Source organism: Synchytrium microbalum, assembly GCF_006535985.1.
Source record: "Synchytrium microbalum strain JEL517 chromosome Unknown SmJEL517_scf0016, whole genome shotgun sequence".
Classification (NCBI taxonomy): domain Eukaryota; kingdom Fungi; phylum Chytridiomycota; class Chytridiomycetes; order Synchytriales; family Synchytriaceae; genus Synchytrium; species Synchytrium microbalum.
Genome location: NW_022158365.1, coordinates 381428 through 402276, shown reverse-complemented (window position 1 = coordinate 402276; position 20849 = coordinate 381428). Strand labels below are relative to the sequence as shown.

Sequence of the window (20849 nt, the reverse complement as noted above, 5' to 3'; positions counted from 1 at the left end):
CTCAGTCATCGCCATATGTATATCCACCACCGGCTCCATCTCGACTTGTCAATCCTGGTGGAAATGGTGGCAATAGTGGTTCACAAAGTGATAGGCCACATGCTCCTTCATCTCCTGTACAAGTAGAACCATCTTTGTCTGGTAACAAGGACAAAAGTGTTGGTGGTAAAATGTCTGCTAAGCGCGCTGCACAGAATCGAGAAGCTCAGAGGGCATTTAGACAGGTTTGTGAGGACTCTAACTTGCACTTTATGAAGTTTTTTTTTGCTCATCACACAATCAGAGAGAGGACATTAACATATCTGTTTCTTCAAAATAGAGAAAAGAGCAGTACGTGAAAGACTTGGAAGCCAAAGCCAGAGAGTTGGATGAAGTCAGGCGAGACAACACAGCTCTTGCCAGGGAGAATAGAAAGTTGAAGCGTGCTATCGACCGTCTGACTGAACGTGCAAATTGGTTCCAGCAAGTAGCTGAAGCCTCACAGAGCGGTGCGATTTCTATGCCACACATGATGGGCATGAAACAGTCACCCACATCAGCATCTCCAACATCTGCTCCAATATTGCCTCTCCCACACCCAAATCAACATCCACATCAGCAGCAACAACACCATCATCAACAACAACATGCATTGCCACCACCAGCGCCAATAATAACACAGTCTCAGCAACAACAGCAACAGCAGCAAAGCATGTATGCTTCTCCTCTTCCTCCTCAAGGTGGTATGGCTCGAAGCGTTTTCCCATTAATAGGTCCACCGCCACCACCGTATGACGTGAACCTCGACGAATTATCGACTCCGTCTGGAACTGACGACGAAGATGAACAACACCATACGACCGCTCGGACTGCAAAACGACGTCGTGCAGTTGATGGTCGACAAGACGGTCGAGTAGATGGCCGAATAAACGGCCGAATAGACGGTCGAATAGACGGTCGAATGGACGGCCGTGCGTCTTCATCAAGTTCCGAGCAGTATAAAATGCATCATTCAAATCCAAATCCGCATCCACAACACCAGCAACAATTGCATTTACAGAATCCACAGTATCAGGAGCCACTTAACCATCATCATAATCATGTACAGCAACATCCACAGCAACAAAACAATCGTCGCGAGTCATCTGATCGTTATCATCGTCGCAAAGATGGTCCCTCAAGGAGTACTATAGAAGGGGATGAATCTGATGGTGAATATGAACAGGAGGAGACTGAAATGAAGACCGAGACAGACGGAATACGCGAAGATGGTAGAGATGACAAGGCATAGAGACTACAGAAAAGAGAGCAAAGCAGAGCTGAAGCGCAGTGCAGGGTGTAATTCGAGCAGGCATGTACTGATGAAAGGAATTTGTATATAGCTAAACTTTATGCATTAAAACGTGTCACATTCAATATGGTGTGCAAAGCACCAAAGAAGGGAGATCTCGAGCTACCATTAGGCTTTCGGAGGACGTACTGAGGAAAAATAGAAGTGAAGCTGATTTCTCGTCCTTCTAATCTACAACAATGTTATGTGAGTAAACCGAAGACAATCCACAGCTTTATATTACACCGACCTGGACCAAAGCAGCATATATGCACCAGAACCAACACTAATACCATGAATGTTGCCTTCTTTAATCAGACATGGTTTGTTCCATAGGAGGTGACGCTACAGAAGGTGGGGTTGACACGAGAAGTTTTTCAGGTTCGGTTCCATACAAGTATTGATGGAATCGTAAGCTAGTTTGAGTTGGATTCTACGACAAGCATATGATGTTAGAGCCGTTTTGAAGAGCGTGAAATCAGCTAGAGCCAACAATGTACTTCGTTTGTGGCGATGGCGTTCAAGACAGTCCTTTCATAGGAATGGATGGTGTCTACAGCAGCTTGACGATATTCTCTCGTTTCGTAAATCGTCTTGTCTTTATGGCCTTCATCGTTGAATTTCACACTCATTGTTTTATACACCACAACTTGAAAGCTGTTTGAGGAAGAATGGCGAGCTCTAGAGCAATAGTGTGTATAGCGAGACGGTCGAAAGCTCCTATATCTCGATGTACACGTCGTAAGTGTCTGGTTTGATAAAGCTCGCTAGTTTTTTGTATTGACACAATTTTTGATGATAGGAGCGGCTCATCCAGTGAGATATATGGAGACAGATGCTTTCAATAAGGATGTAGAAAAGAAGATTAGTAATCGCCCTACGAGAAGAAGTGGAGTTCTGAATGATGGCAAGGAAGAACGGAAATCAGCATCAATGCCAAACTTTTATGGATGGAGTTCGTTAGAATGCAAGTCTGCTTTCGTTGTACTTGAAACAAAAAATCACAAGCTTTGACTGACATTTATGGAATCTACAATTGGTTGTAGTCGACGCACCACTAAACATACCCGTCATCCAACCAACACCCCCTCCTCACGGCCGTCTCGTATGCACCGTCCAACTGTCCTCCCACATGCCAGACCACCTAGACTTTATATCCTATTTCGCAATCCATTCAGCAAAAGCCATGGGTATACCGGCCACACAATCCATCATCCACTTGCCAACAGACTGGAAGAAGTGGAATCTCATAAAATCACCATTTATATTCGCAAAGACTAAAGAGATCTTGGAAGAAAAGGTGTATCATCGTGCTGTACAGATCTTTGATGTGGATCGGTCGACTGTGAAGGGTTGGGTGAGATATGTTGTGGAGAGGTTGCCTGAAGGGATTGATGCTGTTGTTGATGAGTACGAGTGGAAGGTGTTGGATGAGATTCAGAGTAGTAGTAGTGTGACTAGTACCAGCGCTGATGGTGATGCAACTGAAGGTAGTAGTAGTGGAAGTGCAACGCCGGCTAGTAAGAATCCGACGTTTAAGGAGCAGGTACACTCCGAAATGGAGAAATGGCTGGCGGCTCATGAAGCTACAAGGGCTGCACCACGAGTACGTCCAACTCCTGTTGTCGCTAGTAGTGATACTGGAAAAGGAAGTAACGTTGCTGCTTCAACAACAACACAAACCGGTAAAAAAGAGTCTGCAAAACAAGTAGCAGCCCGTGCTGCTAAAGCTGCTGAACTAGAGGCTGCCAAAAAGAAAAAGTAGCAGGAACGACAAATTCAAGTTTTCTTGTAAATATTTCCAGTTAGTAGCATTAGAGATCAAGTCACGCACGAAGATCAAATGATTGAAAACGTTCATGATGCATCGTATTAATGCGTTCAAGATGCGTTGCCTGGTCTTTGAGTGTCCTTCGTTTGTCAGCGCATTTCTGCGTTCAACACAAGAATTTTGATGAGTCAATGGGAAACTGAACTTGGAAACTAGGAGGACGGCAAGCCACAATCGCAAAGGTAAACATTCCCAACATTGAAAATCTATCATTTCAGATAGAAAAGAAATTCCCCGCAGCTGCAAACTAACAACACAATCCAAAATGACCAAATCACCAGAAATCCCTATTCTTGTCCCCATCTGCTGTATGATTCTAACTATAACGCCGACAATCATAATGACTACGGCCGTATATACAGATTCGATTACAGCGGGACCATCGCCTGCATCATGGACTGCCCAAACATCATCACCAAACAACATTTCCATGGCATTCACGCCTTCTCGACAAACGATTACAATCCCAATTGAAGAGTCATTCTTCCTACTACTGTCTATTACTGCTACAGCCGCTATACTGGGAGCATCGCTAGTTACCCCGATCTCACATAATCTAAACTCTTGTCACCATCGTCACCATAATCAACCACATAATAGTAATATCAATAATACCAGACCAACGTCACCGTCATCAGGCCCTGAAATGAAACGTCTTCAATCCTCCGTAAACCACCTCTCAAAACGCCGAGACGTGCTTCTCCAAGAAATCACATCACTCCGTAAAGATGTCGTGTATGAACGTGAATCGCGCTCTGTAATCGAACGAGCCTTCCAGGAACGTGTCAAGAGAGTCGAACTAGATCTAGAGTTTAAGGATACTGAGGTGCTGCAGTTGCGTGATCGGGTCCAGGATTTGGAGGATCAGATTGAAGACATGTCGTATTCTAATGGTAGTGCTACAGCAGCTGTCGCGGTACCTATAGCAGCACAACGACCAACGGTGATAACTAAACGGAGTACCGACGATGCAGATGATGATGACGATGACGGAGAAGACGTGAACGAAGAATCGGGGTCAGGATCAGATCAGGACTCGGCATCATCTGTAGACTCGACACAAATGTTTTTCATTCCATCTCATTTATTGCCGTTAACGTCACCGTATTGTGTCAACATGTCTGCTCAAGTCGATACGTTTAGAAAGACGGCCACGGAAAAGATTTTCCAGTCGTTGGTTTGTAATGTTGCGCCTGTTAGTATCGTTACGGATTTGGAAGAGCTGGCTAATCGGGCGCTGCCGTATACCCATGTGAATAATAATACCAATAGTAGTAATATTAGTAGTAGTGGTCATCCTAGTAGTAGTAATTCAACCACTCAACAGCATCTGGATCAACAATGTCTAAACCCAAAGGAAATGAATGCCGAGGAACGGATGAGAGAGTGTCTGGGTGTTGCTGGTAGAGGCATGGTTGTTTTTCTTGAAAAGAAGACGTTTGATGAAGATGTGATGCATCAGGTATGACTTGTTGGATTTCGAGAATTATGGCCACACCTTTGCTCAGCTTCTTTTACCCAAATTTTCCCCTTCACAAATAGACTCTGGCTCGATATACTCCATTATTTAACGCATTTACTGAATCTGACGCAGACCAAGTATACCTCTTACAAACATTGGAAACATTTGGTGATCCATCACCTGCCACCCGAAACTCGCATTTTGCTAAACTGCTGATGGGAATGTATCGTGCAGAGATTGTTGAACCTAATGCTGTTGTGGAATGGTTTCAGCTTGCTGGTGGTGCCAGTGTAGATAATGTGAGAGCCAAGGTGAGCTTCCAATTAAAGCGTCGGCCGGCTCGATTTTTTGGCCCCATCTCATTAACATTGGAAAACCTTCCGTTAGTGCAAAAAGTTTGTGGATTGGCTCAAATCATCCATGGAGGAGGACTCTGATTCTGACGATGATGATGAAGAAGAGGACAATGCTGATGACGAAGATGGTGATGCCGACGATAAAAAGCAAGATACCGCTCAGAATATCGAACTTCCGCCGATAGCTAGCCGTCGTCCAACACCACCACCTAGTGTCAGTGAGCCAGAAGCAGAGGCAGAAAAGGAACTCAGAGCAAAGAATCGACCTGTGTCGTTAATTGGAATTGCCATGTCTCGTGCTAGTAGTCGGTCGAGTGATGGTAGTAGCAGTGATTATGCAAAGAAGCAAGTCACGTTTTGTGAACAAAAATAATATAGAAATGCCATTCAATTAATGTTTGGCGACAAGTTTCAGACTTAATAATAAGTTTTGTGTGTAGTAGTAGTTTTGCTTGTAGTAGTTTACAGATTTAAAAGAGACTAAAAAGTTTTGGGATACAACCAAAAAAATCACTGGCTCTTCAAGACTTGGAATAACATTTCTATAAACTCCTTCATCTCACTCTTACAACAATAGCATCCCAATCCGTCCCACTAGCACCTCTCGCCTCTTCCAGCACCTGACTCTTGATACAGCACAATTCAGCAGCTGTACCAGGATCCCTATACCAAAACAAGTCTCGTTCCTGGTCATACGCAACAAGCACTACATAATGTCCTACAAAATCAGCGTCATAGGACGCAGGTCTTCTCGGTGACGACGCCATCGACGATGACCCTGATGTGGGTTGCGTGGGCGGCTGGCTGGGTATCGAGCTATACACCCATGATGGTTGCTGCTGATGCTGTCGAGATTCACGGGATGGGAGACACGGTATATACGACCACCATGGTGATACTGTTTGGGGTGTGGATGATGAAGACCAACATCCTGCTTCACCGCCACACAAGGCATCACATGTTCCTAATACGGCACGAGCACATGTTCGGATCGGCCATGTTATAGCAGATGCAGCCGGCATTATACATGATTCGACACATGCTGATACCGATGATGGTGTTGACGGTGATATTATAGATGGGTATGTGTGTCGCTTGTTTGGTGATATTGGGTTGCTGAGTGGTTGGGTAGTGCCTCTGTGTGGTGACGATGTTGATGATGACGATACGTGGCGTTCTACACGTGGTGGAGACGCAAACCCCTGATAATAGTTTGTGTAGTGTGCTACAGATGATGATGGGGATGTTGCTGGTGTTGTTGCCATCATGTCGTTAACGTTTGAGGGTGATCCGGGAGGTGACCTTAGTCCATTTGTTATGAATGGACCCCATTCTTCAGTTGATTGGGGTGATGAATTTATGTTGGCACTATTATAATTATTAAGACTAGTATTATTACTATTGTTATTTATTATAGGTGGAGGCTGTGTTGTTGAAGATGACGGCGGTGGTATTGAAGGTACGGGAGACGATGATCTAAATCCATTTCTCCCACCTAGTTTCCAATCTCGTCGATTCTCTTTGGCGCATAATCGGCATTTAAGGAGTGTTAGATTGACTAATACTACTATGGCGTATCGTCCCGATAGGAGGAACCGTTTGGCATCGTCCAGTGCTAGAATCATTTGAGCGATTCTGACGCGATGTTCTACGGCTGTTGCGAATAATGTGTGTACTCGGGCACGATCCTGTGATATAGATTCCTTGTAGAATGCTTTTGGGGCGTGCCTCCAGTTGACACCTATATACGAGGTGTAATATGCTATAGATTGTGAAGGTTTGTCAGTTTGAGGCTCAGATACGTGATTGCGAGTGAAACTTGAGGCAAGTGGCCGATCGATAGTTTACGTGTCTGTAAACTTGATGGTGTATGGATGTTGCAACGTGTGGCAGTGGATCCACGGCAAAAACAACATTTGAAATCCCACAAGTGGAGTGGGGTTCTGAAACATGACACTCCTTGTTGCTGGCAATTACTTACTAAAGTCTTCTACACCATAGTATCTCATGAGATAAGCCAGATCAATAGTCCATATGCTAGTGCTCGGGCAGGCACTGAGTAATTCGTCCAGTCTGACGACACCTCCATGTTCCTTTGATGTCTTGCCGACAGCGGACAAGACCATAGCGACACAAGCGACTCCGCAGTCCCATGCCGATGTCTAGAATGATGTAGACAAGATTGTTGGAATATGGTATGTAAAAGCAATATTTCCGAGATCTCAAGTTGTAAAGTGCGATGGGGGAACAAATCAAAAAACAGGATGTTCTCACTTGACGAATGTGGGGTAGCATTATGTACAGAGCGGATCCAAATCAATGGTAGATGATGGTGGATCTGATGGTATGGTCTCTTTTCGCTATGGTTGGGAAGATTAGACGGCAAACAATCACACCACAATATTGAAAATGCTACGGGAAGACTGAGCAGTTTGCAAAAACCATTACCCAGACGGGGACACGTACATTTTAGGGTGGGTATTTGATCTCACGGCTACAATACACGTTTATTTGTTTGGAAAACTCTAAAGGTCCCATCGGATGAACGTGATTTATTGAATTGTTACCCCTTGGGGAGAAAGGACACGATCGTTGCTTGCATTCACAATGTTCAACGTAAATTCCATTGAAAAGAAGTTCTACTCTCTCGCGTACAACCGACCTCTCAACCATGACAACTCGTCAACTACAGCACTGCTGCCTGATTGCAATTCTTTCAGATGGAATTTGACACTGAGTGGGACCGTAAGTCCATAGCGCAGACCTTGTCCAAACTCGGCTCTAACTCTCTGTTCCCTTCATTGTATAGTGTCTGATATTGAAATTCAAGCTTCTTCTGCCGATGCTCGAACTGAACCACAGAACTCTTACTCAACTCCTGTCGAGATATGTGCCAGCGATCTCAAAAATGATATCGGTATGACCTGTCCTCGGCTACTCATCCTTCTGATGCATCTTTGAAGCCATCATCAAGAAGTCACTAACCAAAGCAACCTATACTAAAACCATCTCTATGTCATCTAGACATTCAAGGCATAGATTGGAGTCAGATGAGTGTAACTCGCGAAGAATATCGCCGGAAGAGGACACGAGACTATAGGGGAAACTATACCAACTTGACTCCTCATCCTCACAAAGAGATTCGACAGACATGTGCGGCTGTGATACCCGGATCAATCTATTACGCATTCAGATACGCCAAAGTGCCCCGACGGATACCCATCGTTCACTTCCAGCTACGGAATCTCTTGTGGGCTGCAAACAAAAACGAGATTTACTATGCTGGTTGGTGGATGATGTAGCTTCTGCAAGATGGCTCCCATACTCACTCCTCCTCATCATTAGGTGATTCTTCTGTCCTGTCGTGGTCTCCAATAGCCAAACGCTCGTCAACAACACTCGACTTGCGACTAAATCGATTACAAGACGTACGCATCAGCACCATGTGTGCCAAACTAGGAATATTAATGTTGGGAGGATTTAATGGTGAATACGTCCTACAGCGACCTAGTGATGGAATAGTTTCTCCCACCAAAGATAAGCAACGGTCGGCATCCTCTTCCACGTCACCTTCAGCTTCATCACGATACGGAAGAGCTACAAGGTCTGGATTTGTGACTACTAGTTATAATGGAATCACGAATCATATCGATATTGCTGAAGCGAGACAAGGGACCATCAATGCTATAATAAGTAGTAATGATGAGTTTGTGAGGATTATGAATTTGGACGAGTTGAAGATTACTTGTTCATTCAAGTTTCCGTGGGCTGTGAATGTAAGTGCGCTGGTCTGAATTGCCAGCGTTGCTTGATTGGGCTGTACTCTTTTGTTTTTTTCCTTTTTTTTTTGCTCGCATTAGTTGAGACTCGTCTAACGTTAGTCTTGCATTTATTTCTAGTGCTCAACTCTGAGTCCGGATAAGAGAATGTTGTGTGTAGTGGGAGATGATCGAGAAACATTGATTGCGGATGCTCAATCTGGAGAAATATTGTCAACACTTCGAGGTCACGCAGATTATTCATTTGCTTGTGCCTGGTCACCATGTGGGAGAATAGTTGCTACGGGCAATCAAGGCGAGTGAGACGTCTTGTACACTGTGTTTTCTACTTTCTTCGTTCTGCTGAATTGACAATATCTCTAACCTGAGAGCACTTGACCCCACAGACAAGACGTCTCGATTGTACGATGTTAGGAATATGAGCAGACCATTCTGTCTATTACGGCGCAAATTAAGTGCCATAAGATCAATACGTTTCTCTGATGATGGCAAATTCATGGCTATGGCCGAAGCAGCTGACTTTGTCCACGTCCTTGAAATGGCACGACTCCACGAAATCCTCGAACAAGGAGATCATCTGGTCCCTCCATCGTATACACCGCCCGAAATACCCCAATATGCCCACTCATATGCCCAACCTATGGATGTAGATGAAGAGGAACAGGACGAGATTGAAGAGAGCAGTGGCGGTGATTCGGCAGCAAACCCATCATCGTCTCAGCCTAGAATAGGTGGTCATGACTTGCCTTGTCAGATAATTGATTTCTTTGGCGAGATATCGGGGATATCGTTTACACCAGGTGATGGAGAGCAATTGTATATTGGGAATGCTCACGAGTCGTATGGATGTATTCTTGAATATGAACGTACACGACCTAGTATAGGGAATTTGGACTCCATGCTCGTATAAATCAGGAGAATGAATCTCTTGGTCATCATTTATAGATAGGCACTTACAAAACACAGTTTGGATTTTAATGGGCATTTTGTACAAATTTTTGCATCTTTTTACATAGAGAGAGATACCCCAGATAGAATTCAAACGATGACATGAAATTTCTCTGCGTTTTGAAACTTGCTCATGCTTTGTTACATGCTGAACAATTCCAGTGTGCGTCGGTTGGTACATTTTGTTGCCCTTGCATCAGATACCTATCTTTGACGGAATAGGCTTCAATAAACACCAATCTACCATGATGTATGGACTGAAGATTTGCTATTCAATGCTATTTTGCTAAAGCTCGAAACACTTCCAGTGCTGTTTCTTGGCCTCACTCTTGACTTTCAACAACATCGGCAAGTGATACAGAAGAAGAAAGAAATAACGCATGTCTAAGAGTAGCTTCAACTGATCTACCTTTCAAAAACCGCGTTTAGCCATCAAGTACATCAAATGGAAGCCCGACAAAATAAGACGCAAAACAAGCTACAACAAGGATGCGCGAAAAAAGATTCCCAAATTTTCTTTCTAAATTTGGATCTTGAAGGTCGCATGCATGTCTATCAACGTCATGGAGCCTATCAACGTCATGGAGCCAGATCTGAATAACCTTAAAGGTGACGATTCGACTGGACCTTTTTTTTTGGCTCAGCCATGCGTTTTATTGGGATTATAGTCCCGCAAATTCGATTATTAAAACACTTAAACCCTACTAAATTGCTAATTACTCCCGATATGTTACTGGAATTACGTTTGCGCGTTCTGGTATAAAAACGAGTGAGGCAGAGTAAGCTATATAGGGCAAAGACGCTGATGGATTTCTAATAGGAACTTGTTATTGGGGATGTAGCTCAGATGGTAGAGCGCTCGCTTAGCAATCTTGATTTGCGAGAGGTATTGGGATCAATGCCCAACTTCTCCATTTTTTATGCATTCGCCATACTTTCGCGAATAGTCTGTTTGACGTCAATTTCAAGACCAATTAGGTGCGATTCTTTACTGCTCAGATAAACAGCCAATTTCAGATAAAAATTACCTAGCTCAAACAGGTGCAGCGAAAGAGGAGCTGCGGAGCGATGTCTGTCAAGCCTATTATCAGGTCGTACTCGGAGGTGCAAGCGAAAAAGAATAGCTGAGGAGCGAATTCAAGCATTTGTCACGTCGTACTCGGATTCGAACCGGGTTATGAGGTCAGAATCTCATGTGATAACCACTACACAAAAAATCCACGAATAACAGCTCTACACCAAAGGCGGAAAGCCAGGGTGACTTCAGAGCCAGTTGGGCATTAAATCCTGAAGGTAAAATTGAAACTTGTGACAGGGGTTCATGTTAATTATTCAACGATGACAACGTTGAAACGGCTCCACTAGAGGATTTTCTACTGGCATTTTTCGTTCCAAATAGTATTGGGAATCCTTGGGGAGACTGAGAGTGAGCGAAAACGTGTTTGTGGCATGCCATGGCTCAGACATAGTAAATTTGGGTCTACGACGAGTCAAATCTAGTGGATTTGCGTTTAGGTGAGTGGTCGGTATGTAAGTACAGTGTGGGTATCGACAACTAACCGTGATTTATCGAGAAACCAGTAGAGTTCATGTGAGATGGCTTATACGCCTTAAAAAAGCACCCCAAAGTTTTGTAGATGAGAATCTCCGGCTACGCAAACGTTGAATCACGGGACGTGCTTTAGTTGTCCAATATGGGGATGTGTGCTCTGCGTCACAAACAGAAACGTTGTACAATCAACAACCATATGGGTGGGGGCGTAGTTCAGATGGTGGAGCGCTCGCTTAGCATGTATCTAATCTGCTCGAATGCGAGAGGTACTGGGATCGATATCCAGCATCTCCAAGATGTATCTTCCTTTTTTTCTCGACAGGGTTGTCTCGCGCTGTGTCGTGCGCGAAACGGATTGTGAGATTCTTCGTACACATAGTATCCAAAGTATAGAGTTGAGAGAGCCGGAAAAGTCCCCCACTGGCCAATATCAGGCCGAGGTATGCTGCCAAAGGAACTGTGAAAGCCCACTGGACTAACAGTCGACACCAAAAGCAGGATGCAGGGATTGAATGGGTTGACGTGAGATCAGATAACGTTGGAGCATCAAACAGGTTAGTTTACCACAAGAGAATATGGAAAATTGTGGCAGAGTTTTGAGGTTTGCTTTCCATCCTTGCAAGAGGTTCATCAGAGTTGATTATGCTAGCAGTGGTTTGATTCAATGATCCAGCGAAATTTGAAGCAAGCAACAAAAAATCGAGAGACATGTTTGCGGCACACCGATAGCTCAGACACAGCATACTCCAGTCTAGTACACGTCAGGCCTAGTATATCAAAAGACGGCTTATCAACATCACCAAATTTGTGACAATACATCGAGGATTCAGGTATAAAATATATCTGTATACTGCTTTTAGATTCTAAATCACTGGCCGTATTCCTGGTGAGGAAGCGATCGTCCATATAGGTGTCTTGAAGGTCAGAGCAATACCACAACCAGCGAGGGAAGCAAATCTTGTTCAGTGAGGAAACCGAAGTGCAAGAAAAGAAGCTGTCAAAAAGGCCTTAGTCAAAATCTCGCAGCTTTTTTCATGTTGGTGCTTAATAACCCTTAGTAGTTCTTCAGCTTTTCATGCATTGTTTCCGAAGCAACAAGATTGGAGATGTAACGAAGCAGTGTGGAGATACGATTTGCTGAACGATTTGTATGGACATTACCCTATTTTCAGTAAGAATGGCACGATTCATCCAACGCAATGCATTTTCTGCCAAGGGTCACTCATTTGTTATAGATCGAGGTTATAATTCCTTCTCGCATCTACGAATTCCATCTGTACAATCATGGTTGTATAGTGTAGTGGTTATCACTCGAGATTCTGACTCTCGCAACCCCGGTTCGAATCCGGGTACGACCTTCTCTCCCCAAAATATCTTTTTCAATGATGCAAAAAATGTATATTAAAGCGAATTATAGCAATAATCTACACCAAAAAGCAGCACCTCTACATTCATAGACCCCAAATAGGATCACCCTAACGACGACGACCGACAAGTTGTCGCGCAATACCCTTCATGATGCAGAATCCAACACGGCGGAAGACAAAGTTCTGAGCAACTACATAAAAAGATGCAAAAAATGTATATCAAAGCGATTTTTAGTAATAATCTACACCAAAAAGCAGACTGAAAAACTCCGAGAGTAGTCGCCATCATGCCAGTCAAATCTTGAATGGTTTGGCGTAAGAGGCGAGGATCGTCATTGGAGGCATTAGACGCGGCTAGGACGTGCTGAGAGCGACGAGACAGTTCCTCGACGCGAGACAATGCTGCATCGAGAGCACTTGTTGAGACTGGGGGCGGAGGTGAACCACTATGAGACGGAGAAGCAGGAGAGTCATCAGAGTCTACATGCATAGCATTATCACCGGGATCCAGCATGTGATCAGCGGGGTTGCCGCGTTTGTTCTTCTTGTGGCCCATAGTTTGTTCTTTTTCTTGATGGATTTTTTTTCGCTGCAAACTGGACACTCGCCTTGCATCCAAATAATTTATGCAAATACACAAATGATCATATCACAGAACAAACAGTTCCCTTTCTACCATTGCTCACCGTTACCAAAACACGATGTTTGCAGAAACTTCAACTTTGACTTCAACAGTTCATCTGCCAACCGACTGTTCTCCGACCAAATTCAAGTTCATCTCTATAACAATCATCATTTCACCCAAGAAACCATATACTATGAACGATCGTTCCCTATCAACAAATCTGGTTCACGAAAAAAGTGGAGAACTTGGGCATTGATCCCAATACCTCTCGCAATCTCATTTCCTGAAAATGCTAAGCGAGCGCTCTACCATCTGAGCTAGATCCCCTTCAAGCGACACTTCAAGCGACAGGCACAACATTGTGCTTATGAAGACTGATGGCCCTCACTCGGTGTCAGTGACACAACGCCAAAACCCCGTCGAATCCTAATTGAAGGATGGTCTTGTGTTCCGTAGCACCTAAGCATCTGCAGTCGTCATTGAAAACCCAAAAGGTGAAACTTCTGTTATCAAGTCCTCCTGTTGTTACTTGTTTACGAATTGTTTGTGATGCTTTCGATGTACTTGGTATCTGAAAGCAGCTTTGGCGGTAGATCCATACAATTTACGTGTAAGCGTGCGTGATTGAAAGGTTTGTACCTCATTACGACGTGTCGTAGTGTGAAGAATGTGAGAATATAGCCAAATAACATCGGAAGCGTATAGATTTTCCCCAAAATCAATGACCATCGAACTTGAATCAATACTAGAGTAAATTTCGTGCCTCTGGGTTCGTTTTCCAGTACGTGTGTCTCTTGCCATCTTGTGAAATCAATGTGTGCAAATGCACGCAAATTGGAATTGTATGGCATCATAATGCATGATCGAGCACCGAAACACGTAATGAGATCCTGACGTTGTCAGTTCTTGTCCATCTGAGATAACTCTCATAGGTTCAAAGTGTCAAGATGCTATATCAAAGACGAGCATTCTCGTGGTGATCCAAATCGTTTTCATGAATACGAGATCAATAACTTCATCCATGATGCGATAATGCATATGATCTCCAAATGGTCCTTGTTGGTCTCCTCATATCTCTCTAATATGCTGCAAACAGAATGTGTTTGTTTTAGAGCATCTTCAACAGACAGTGAATTCAGAACGAGAATCAGGGCATTGTAAGCTAATAACTAATAATTCTCACGTAAGTACGTCCTTCCGCGTCGCATCCTCCTCTTGATTGTTTCAAATTTCTGCTCTCGTTGCAACGCGTCACCATCCAAACAACAAAACATCGACGACTTGTCCTCATACCTGTCCTAGCAGACAACAAATGGTGAGCTTTACATGCTTTAATTACTCATTAATTCATTCTCTAACGACCCCCATATCTCATATTCAGGAAAGACGCATTGTTCCAAGCTCAAACTCTTCAGATCTGACAGTGTCATCTGGCAAGGACACATCTCTGGGAGTCCACGACACATTTAGATATGGATTGAATTCAGTCAAGAGTCAAGTCACTGCTGGTCATCCCTTGGAGTCCCATCTCAAAAACGTACGAACATTCAACATTAAACCATTTTTGGACGTGCTATTGATACCAGACAATACGATATTCTAGTGGGATTCTACTCAAGAAAAGTTCAAAATGGACATGTATGCTGATGTCTATGGAAGCCATCTGCCATTAAGGTTGCAAATGGAGAAGGCTATTGTTTCGCAGGTATATATTACAATTTGTAGACGTCTTACCATTCAATGTATCGTTACTAAGAGATTCCTCAAATTAGCCAAAGAGGATTCCAGTATTACCATCTTCAAACTTTGGACTCAACATTCTGGCTGGAAAAGATGATTCCATTGATGTAGAGGACTTCCTCAACAGTACGTCAAACCTCAACTCGACCACGTCGACAATATTAAATTATCTAATATCAATTCGCGACATAGAACCAGAAATGTCGACCGATTCTTTGGATGTTCATGGCACAATGGAGCATGCCTTAAATATGAAGGTCTGAGTTTATGTTACAAGGAGGGCATGATATATATGAGCTGTACAGTTTTATCTGTTTAAGAATTTTCTACTTCTTCAATCACATTCTCCTTGATTTCAATCTCATCTTCTTCATCATCAGATGAAGCAAGATACTTTTCTTGTATTTCCAGTGTTTCTTGCATCATGGAACCATACGAGGATGCTGCTGAAAGTATAGAATCGTTCCCCATAGTCAATCCACCAAAGACAAATCCGTTGGCTTTATCGACTGCTTGCACGACTCGAAGTACACTCTTCTTGTCGGCGATACATAGCGTATAGAAACCTACTAGAGCGAAGTCTTCCACGACTTCACATAATACTTGATTTAGTTTCAAGTATTTTTGTCCAAATGTTCCTTCATTCAACTTGTCGAGCAGGTACGACAAGTCTTGAACTTCCATGTAAAAATCAATCTTAAAATCTGGTTGGTAATGATTGCGATTAGACAGATGACGATTGGCAAGATCATTACAGAAGCATACCTAGTTTGTCATACGTTTCCATCAAATCCACTTTGGAGAGCACATTCACATGGGGTAACTCCAACTTGAGCATCATTTGCAATGAGACGAGAAGCATGGCGACATATTTTGTTGGATCAGTGCAATAATGCGAGTCCACCAAATGCACTGAGCATAGCTACCACAAAAAGGCAGCATGAGGAAGTCTGCATTTCGAATTTTTTGAAGTACCAAGCATCTACCCTATAATCAAGCTTGGACAGTTTATGAAGAATGCTCTTGACTCCATTGTGATGTGTATAAAGCTCCACTTGACCAGGACAATCAAATATGATGTATCGATCTAACAAGAACAAAAGCGATTAACCCGGTGAACGAGAAGACTCTCAGTTTTGAATACCTTGAAATGGCTTCAGTTTAGCAATCAACCAGTCCAGATTGGCTTCTATGTACTCGATGCAATACACCAAAGCTGAAAAGATCCATCTTTAGCTTGACTGTAAAACTTGAAAGCTTGCTATCACATTGGCTTACCACCATTAGGTCCTAGTCGATGCTCATCCATGACTTTTGATACAGTGATCAAATCACATATGTCAACAGAGCAATAGTAGCTGTAATGGGAATAGAAAAACGAGTTTGGAATTTTACAAATTCTCTCCAAAAACATTATCCTTGATGAGCTTACGGTAGCAGATCATTGCCTGGATCTAGATTTATGACTGCACATGGTCTATGAAGGTGGAATTAGCTCTAGTTCATACTGCCTCTGAAGCGTAAAGCTCTAGTTCGAAAGTACCGTTCAGTTGCAGTGAAGAATTGTTGGAGACCGTGACAATACGTGGTCTTTCCAGAGCCTGGCGGTCCTACTACAACTTGTCCAAATGGCATCAGGTATCTCTGTCGTTCCAAAAGCTCGCAAAGTGGGGATCGCCTGTGTGTTGAAGAACTTCGAGAAAACAAGAGGACGCAACTTGGAGATCACCATTTGAACATCCAAAATCAAGTTGATCATTATACATATTGCGCAAATTGCAAATTTTTCGTTTGGCATTCACGCTTCAAGTGCTCCTTCCTCTGAAGGTGAGGTCAGTTAAAACATTACATGGAAGACTACCGGATTTACAGAGTTCGTACATATTTGTGCCTTTATGACAAATTGTAAGCGGGAAATAAGATTTTTGCTTGACTTTGGAGCTCTGACGCGACACTCCCAAATTACCACCCATTTCCAGTTTGACCCCGTTCGTCCACGCGTCATCCCGCAGCTTCTTCCTACCATCCCATAGGCTCTCCTTCCCACTCCCTACGAGATCTCGCTAGGGGCAAGCCTTCATCGAAGCATATATTGCCTCCGTAGCTTCAAGTATCCCTCCTCTCAAGTCTGGTATACGAGCTATTTCACCAACAAACTCGATGACTACATTTCCGTAGACAGTCAAGACAGGTGACGTTGATGGTCGAAGCACCATAGATCCAACAATCAGATTGCCAGCAGATATAGACGGTCGCGGTAAATTACTATGTACGTACAAGGCGTTCAGATGAAGCAGTTGTGTAATCATTAGTAATATATGCGAGTCGTTGAGTCGTTCACGACTCATTAGAAGATTCATGACCTTCAGATTTGGAAGGACCTTGGGAATCTGATCAATTGGAAGATCGACAGATGTCCATTGCATACGGAATACATTTATTCTAAGGAGAGAATGCGTTCTTTCCAGTAATCCTCCAATTAAAATATCGACATCCATCAATTATAGTACTCGTAAACAGGCAACGCTATCCAATATAAATGTGCCAGGCTCTTGTAAGGCCTTCACATTCAGTGGCATTGTATACTTTTAAAATGTTGGCACTTGCTTTCAATAGTGGTGCTAGGCCTAATGAAAATTTATCAATGCTTCAAGCTTCAATAGTAAAGCCGTCCACACGCTTTCATCTAATGCCTGACCAGACACTCTGAATTCACTGAGCTTTCAGTAGTTATTCCTGTAGCCGTACTGTTGATTCCACCGATACCAGATACATCCAGCATACGTATATTACGATGAGTGGTAGCAAAGTTGAGACGAGTGTTTCGCTGACCATACCACGACGTCTGGCGTTTCATTGACTTGTATAGTCAGGTCAAGAAGACTTGGAGAGACTGAATGCAGGACCGAAGCAAAACAAGATATGATATCGAGACCTTCAGGTTCGTGCATGTAATAAGAGATCATTTATAATTATTGAAGAGGAGGGGTCAGTTCGGAAGCTTGGAGGAAAAGCCGAGATATGCAACGACTGAATTCTTTTGAGTGGATTTTGGCAATAAATGTCATCTGGTGATGATGGTGCTATAACAATCCAATTCAGACATTCCAGGAAGCTGGTTGAGACGGTCACATCTTTATTCAATTCTCTCACTGAAGCCATATTCCAGCAGCCTTTGCTCACGAGGGCCATATCAGACAAAGTCGCCGGTTCCATCCATTTGACGATGCAATTTAGGACATCTCCTGGCAATATGGGGAAAGCTGGTTCAATTTCATCATGTGGCAATGTAGTAATATTCGACATGGCTTCGTTATCTATGTTACCTGAGAAGTAAAAATAAAATGTGCTTAAATGTCGACGATTCTTGCAGCGGCGAGGCCTTTTAGAGCAGGGAGACTGGTATGGTCGTTCATCATATTTTCGGATAGCTACAATGCTATGTGACAACACCGTCCTTTTCAGAAGCGAACGGCAACCAAAAGCAAAACAAATTGACCTTTCAACAGAGTGCCAAACTATAAGCGAAACAGAGAGAATTCGTACCTTGATGAATATGTCGATAGAACCTTTGACTGTTTGGGTTTTGCCTTGTCCCTATGCTCCTACTTTGGGACCTGCTCGAGTCCATTAGAGTAGGCGAATGTTTGAACAGAAGCCATGGTTGCGACAGGAAGCAATTACATTGTGCTTACGAATATTCTGTTTTCATTCAATATTCAAAATGTTTACAATCTTATACGTTACTACGTTTGCGATATTACTTTACTACAACGATATAACGTGATTACTTCGAACTTCTAATCTTTGGCGGCACTTTGTTGGTTAACTATATTATCGAGCCACGAGAGTCACGTATCATCAATGACGAGTTTGCCTTTGGTAGCGACATCTATACGTTTTCGTAGGGCTACTTGCACATTGACTTCAACATCTGCGGCCACCTCTGCAAGGCCATGAAAAATTGACCCAGCAAAAGCTATTTCCAGATATCCGCACACCATCAGTACAGGTGCAGCTGAAGGTATCAGTATCATAGATCCGCTATCAAGTTTCCTGATACAAACAATCCATTGAGAAGATACAGCGTCATGCGTTGAAGACGAGCAGTTGAGTAATCATCAGTAAGATATAGGAGTCGTTGAGCTGTTCACCATCGATATTGAACTCTATAGTTTTTAGATCTGGGAGCACCTTGGAGATGAACTCGAATGGAAGTTCAACAGTTGTCCATTCTAGACGGAGTTCGGTTATGCTGAGCAACGGATTTGCTCTTTCAAGCAAACCTCCAATCAATACATCCATATCGAGCAGGGCTAGTTCTTTCAGACAAACAAAAACTATTGTCCAATATTGAATCGCCAAGCTCCAATATAGGGTCTTCATATCCGTAGACTTACAAGTCTTTCAAAGTATAAGCACTTGTTGCCAATATGCATGAAACAGATCATGAGCATTTACCTTAAAAGATACAACCTTCGCAAGGTCTACCTTGTGGTTGCAAACTAGCAAATCGCTCTCGTATCAACGTTTTTAAAGCAATGGAATTTGGAGATGCAGAATCAGGACTGAATATCGCATCGGTAATCGTCAAGTGCTTGAGGTTTTCGAAGGAGCTGATCGTGACACTTGCAGTAACGGGAAGTTCTACTACTGAAACCTCTATGGTTTGCAATGACCAGTGACGTTGAATTTCTGGAGCTTCCATTGAGCTATTGCTTCGGTAACACCACTGCTGGCGCGGTTATACACCATTTTGAGGACACGATTACCATTATGAGTAGAGGCAAACCGTGACCAGTTCTTGTCAGACCATTCGACATGTACCTCAGGGGTATCAGGAGATTGGACTAGTTGTAGTGCAAAAAATCCAATCGATGCATCATGCAAGGCAGCTGCACAGTGAGTTGGAATGACCAACCTCTTGAGGCTGGTACATTGCGACAATAAATTACGTATAATGATCGTGGAGTCCCTGTCTTGTAGGACCGACTCGAGATTCAGCGACTGAATTTCAATGTTCAAGAGCATTCTGATGATAACATGTCAGGACGTGATGAAGATGGTTGCACCATCCTATCGAGACAATCCCAGAAATCAGTTGCCATTGTGACATCTTCATATAGTTGTCTGGCTGCGGCGATGTTCTAATCTTTGCAGACCAGCACCATGGAACACAGCGTCTGAGTGTCCATCCACTTGACGATGCAATTTACGATATCATCTGGCAATATAGGGATACCTGCCTCGGTTTCGTCTTCCGATGATGTAGTAGAATTCCACATGGTCTCAGTCGATATAACTAAAATGTGAAAGCGATTGTGAGTAAAGTTGTGTATTGATGTCGATTACTTTTGCTGCGAGGAGCAGAGTCTGAGGCAGCACGGCTTGACTGATAATTCATATAGATGACACCTAATCCAGATGGCTTCATTCTGGCTGCTTCTCTCAGAAGCGAACGGCAGCAAAATCAACGTGCAAATATATTCAGAGAAACACATATTGCGATAGGTGCAAACTTTAAGCTAAAGCAGAGTCCATACGTACCGGAATTCCGTATCAAATCGGAAGGGTGCTTTTTGGAACTGTAAATTATTAAGTGGTGCTATTGCGTTTGGTACGAAATTTGTTGCAGGACGCGAGAGGAGGGTTATTCGAACATTCACAACAATTATGATAGCGACTTTCAACCTCTGTTTGTATTCGCATTTCTTACAATTTTTCTCACTCTTTTGGTACTTCTGTACAACGTGCGTGATTTTTCTAGTTTGGAAGACTCGCTACTACCTCTAGAGGCTTTATCGAACTGCGAGGGACACTCTATCATCAAGGAGTAGCTTGACACTAGTTGAGACACCTACTTATTCTCGTAAGATTCTT

General features: G+C 43.2%; 6 protein-coding genes across 6 annotated transcripts; 4 read left to right on the top strand and 2 right to left on the bottom strand.

Annotated features, from left to right (window-relative positions):
* Positions 1 to 1980: 1980 nt before the first annotated feature.
* On the top strand, positions 1981 to 3074 carry SmJEL517_g03254 (uncharacterized protein; the record flags this gene model as incomplete). The annotated part of the gene is made up of 3 exons (XM_031169182.1): positions 1981 to 2050; positions 2112 to 2264; positions 2356 to 3074. The coding sequence occupies 3 exons, from the start codon at positions 1981 to 1983 to the stop codon at positions 3072 to 3074; spliced, it is 942 nt and encodes a 313-aa protein (XP_031024915.1).
* Positions 3075 to 3405: 331 nt separating this feature from the next.
* SmJEL517_g03253 (uncharacterized protein) lies at positions 3406 to 5331 on the top strand (the record flags this gene model as incomplete). Its single annotated transcript, XM_031169181.1, has 3 exons — positions 3406 to 4602; positions 4683 to 4913; positions 4990 to 5331. The coding sequence occupies 3 exons, from the start codon at positions 3406 to 3408 to the stop codon at positions 5329 to 5331; spliced, it is 1770 nt and encodes a 589-aa protein (XP_031024908.1).
* A 181-nt stretch (positions 5332 to 5512) lies between these two features.
* On the bottom strand, positions 5513 to 7253 carry SmJEL517_g03252 (uncharacterized protein; the record flags this gene model as incomplete). Its single annotated transcript, XM_031169180.1, has 3 exons — positions 5513 to 6720; positions 6940 to 7120; positions 7233 to 7253. The coding sequence occupies 3 exons, from the start codon at positions 7251 to 7253 to the stop codon at positions 5513 to 5515; spliced, it is 1410 nt and encodes a 469-aa protein (XP_031024909.1).
* Positions 7254 to 7678: 425 nt separating this feature from the next.
* SmJEL517_g03251 (uncharacterized protein) lies at positions 7679 to 9647 on the top strand (the record flags this gene model as incomplete). The annotated part of the gene is made up of 6 exons (XM_031169179.1): positions 7679 to 7703; positions 7768 to 7875; positions 7983 to 8243; positions 8304 to 8734; positions 8858 to 9036; positions 9107 to 9647. The coding sequence occupies 6 exons, from the start codon at positions 7679 to 7681 to the stop codon at positions 9645 to 9647; spliced, it is 1545 nt and encodes a 514-aa protein (XP_031024910.1).
* Positions 9648 to 14541: 4894 nt separating this feature from the next.
* Positions 14542 to 15232, top strand: SmJEL517_g03250 (uncharacterized protein; the record flags this gene model as incomplete). Its single annotated transcript, XM_031169178.1, has 5 exons — positions 14542 to 14544; positions 14611 to 14766; positions 14833 to 14934; positions 15002 to 15095; positions 15162 to 15232. 5 exons carry the CDS (start codon positions 14542 to 14544, stop codon positions 15230 to 15232), a joined length of 426 nt encoding a protein of 141 aa, XP_031024911.1.
* A 52-nt stretch (positions 15233 to 15284) lies between these two features.
* On the bottom strand, positions 15285 to 16604 carry SmJEL517_g03249 (uncharacterized protein; the record flags this gene model as incomplete). Its single annotated transcript, XM_031169177.1, has 7 exons — positions 15285 to 15673; positions 15735 to 15891; positions 15956 to 16056; positions 16114 to 16185; positions 16248 to 16327; positions 16402 to 16446; positions 16513 to 16604. 7 exons carry the CDS (start codon positions 16602 to 16604, stop codon positions 15285 to 15287), a joined length of 936 nt encoding a protein of 311 aa, XP_031024852.1.
* Positions 16605 to 20849: the final 4245 nt, after the last annotated feature.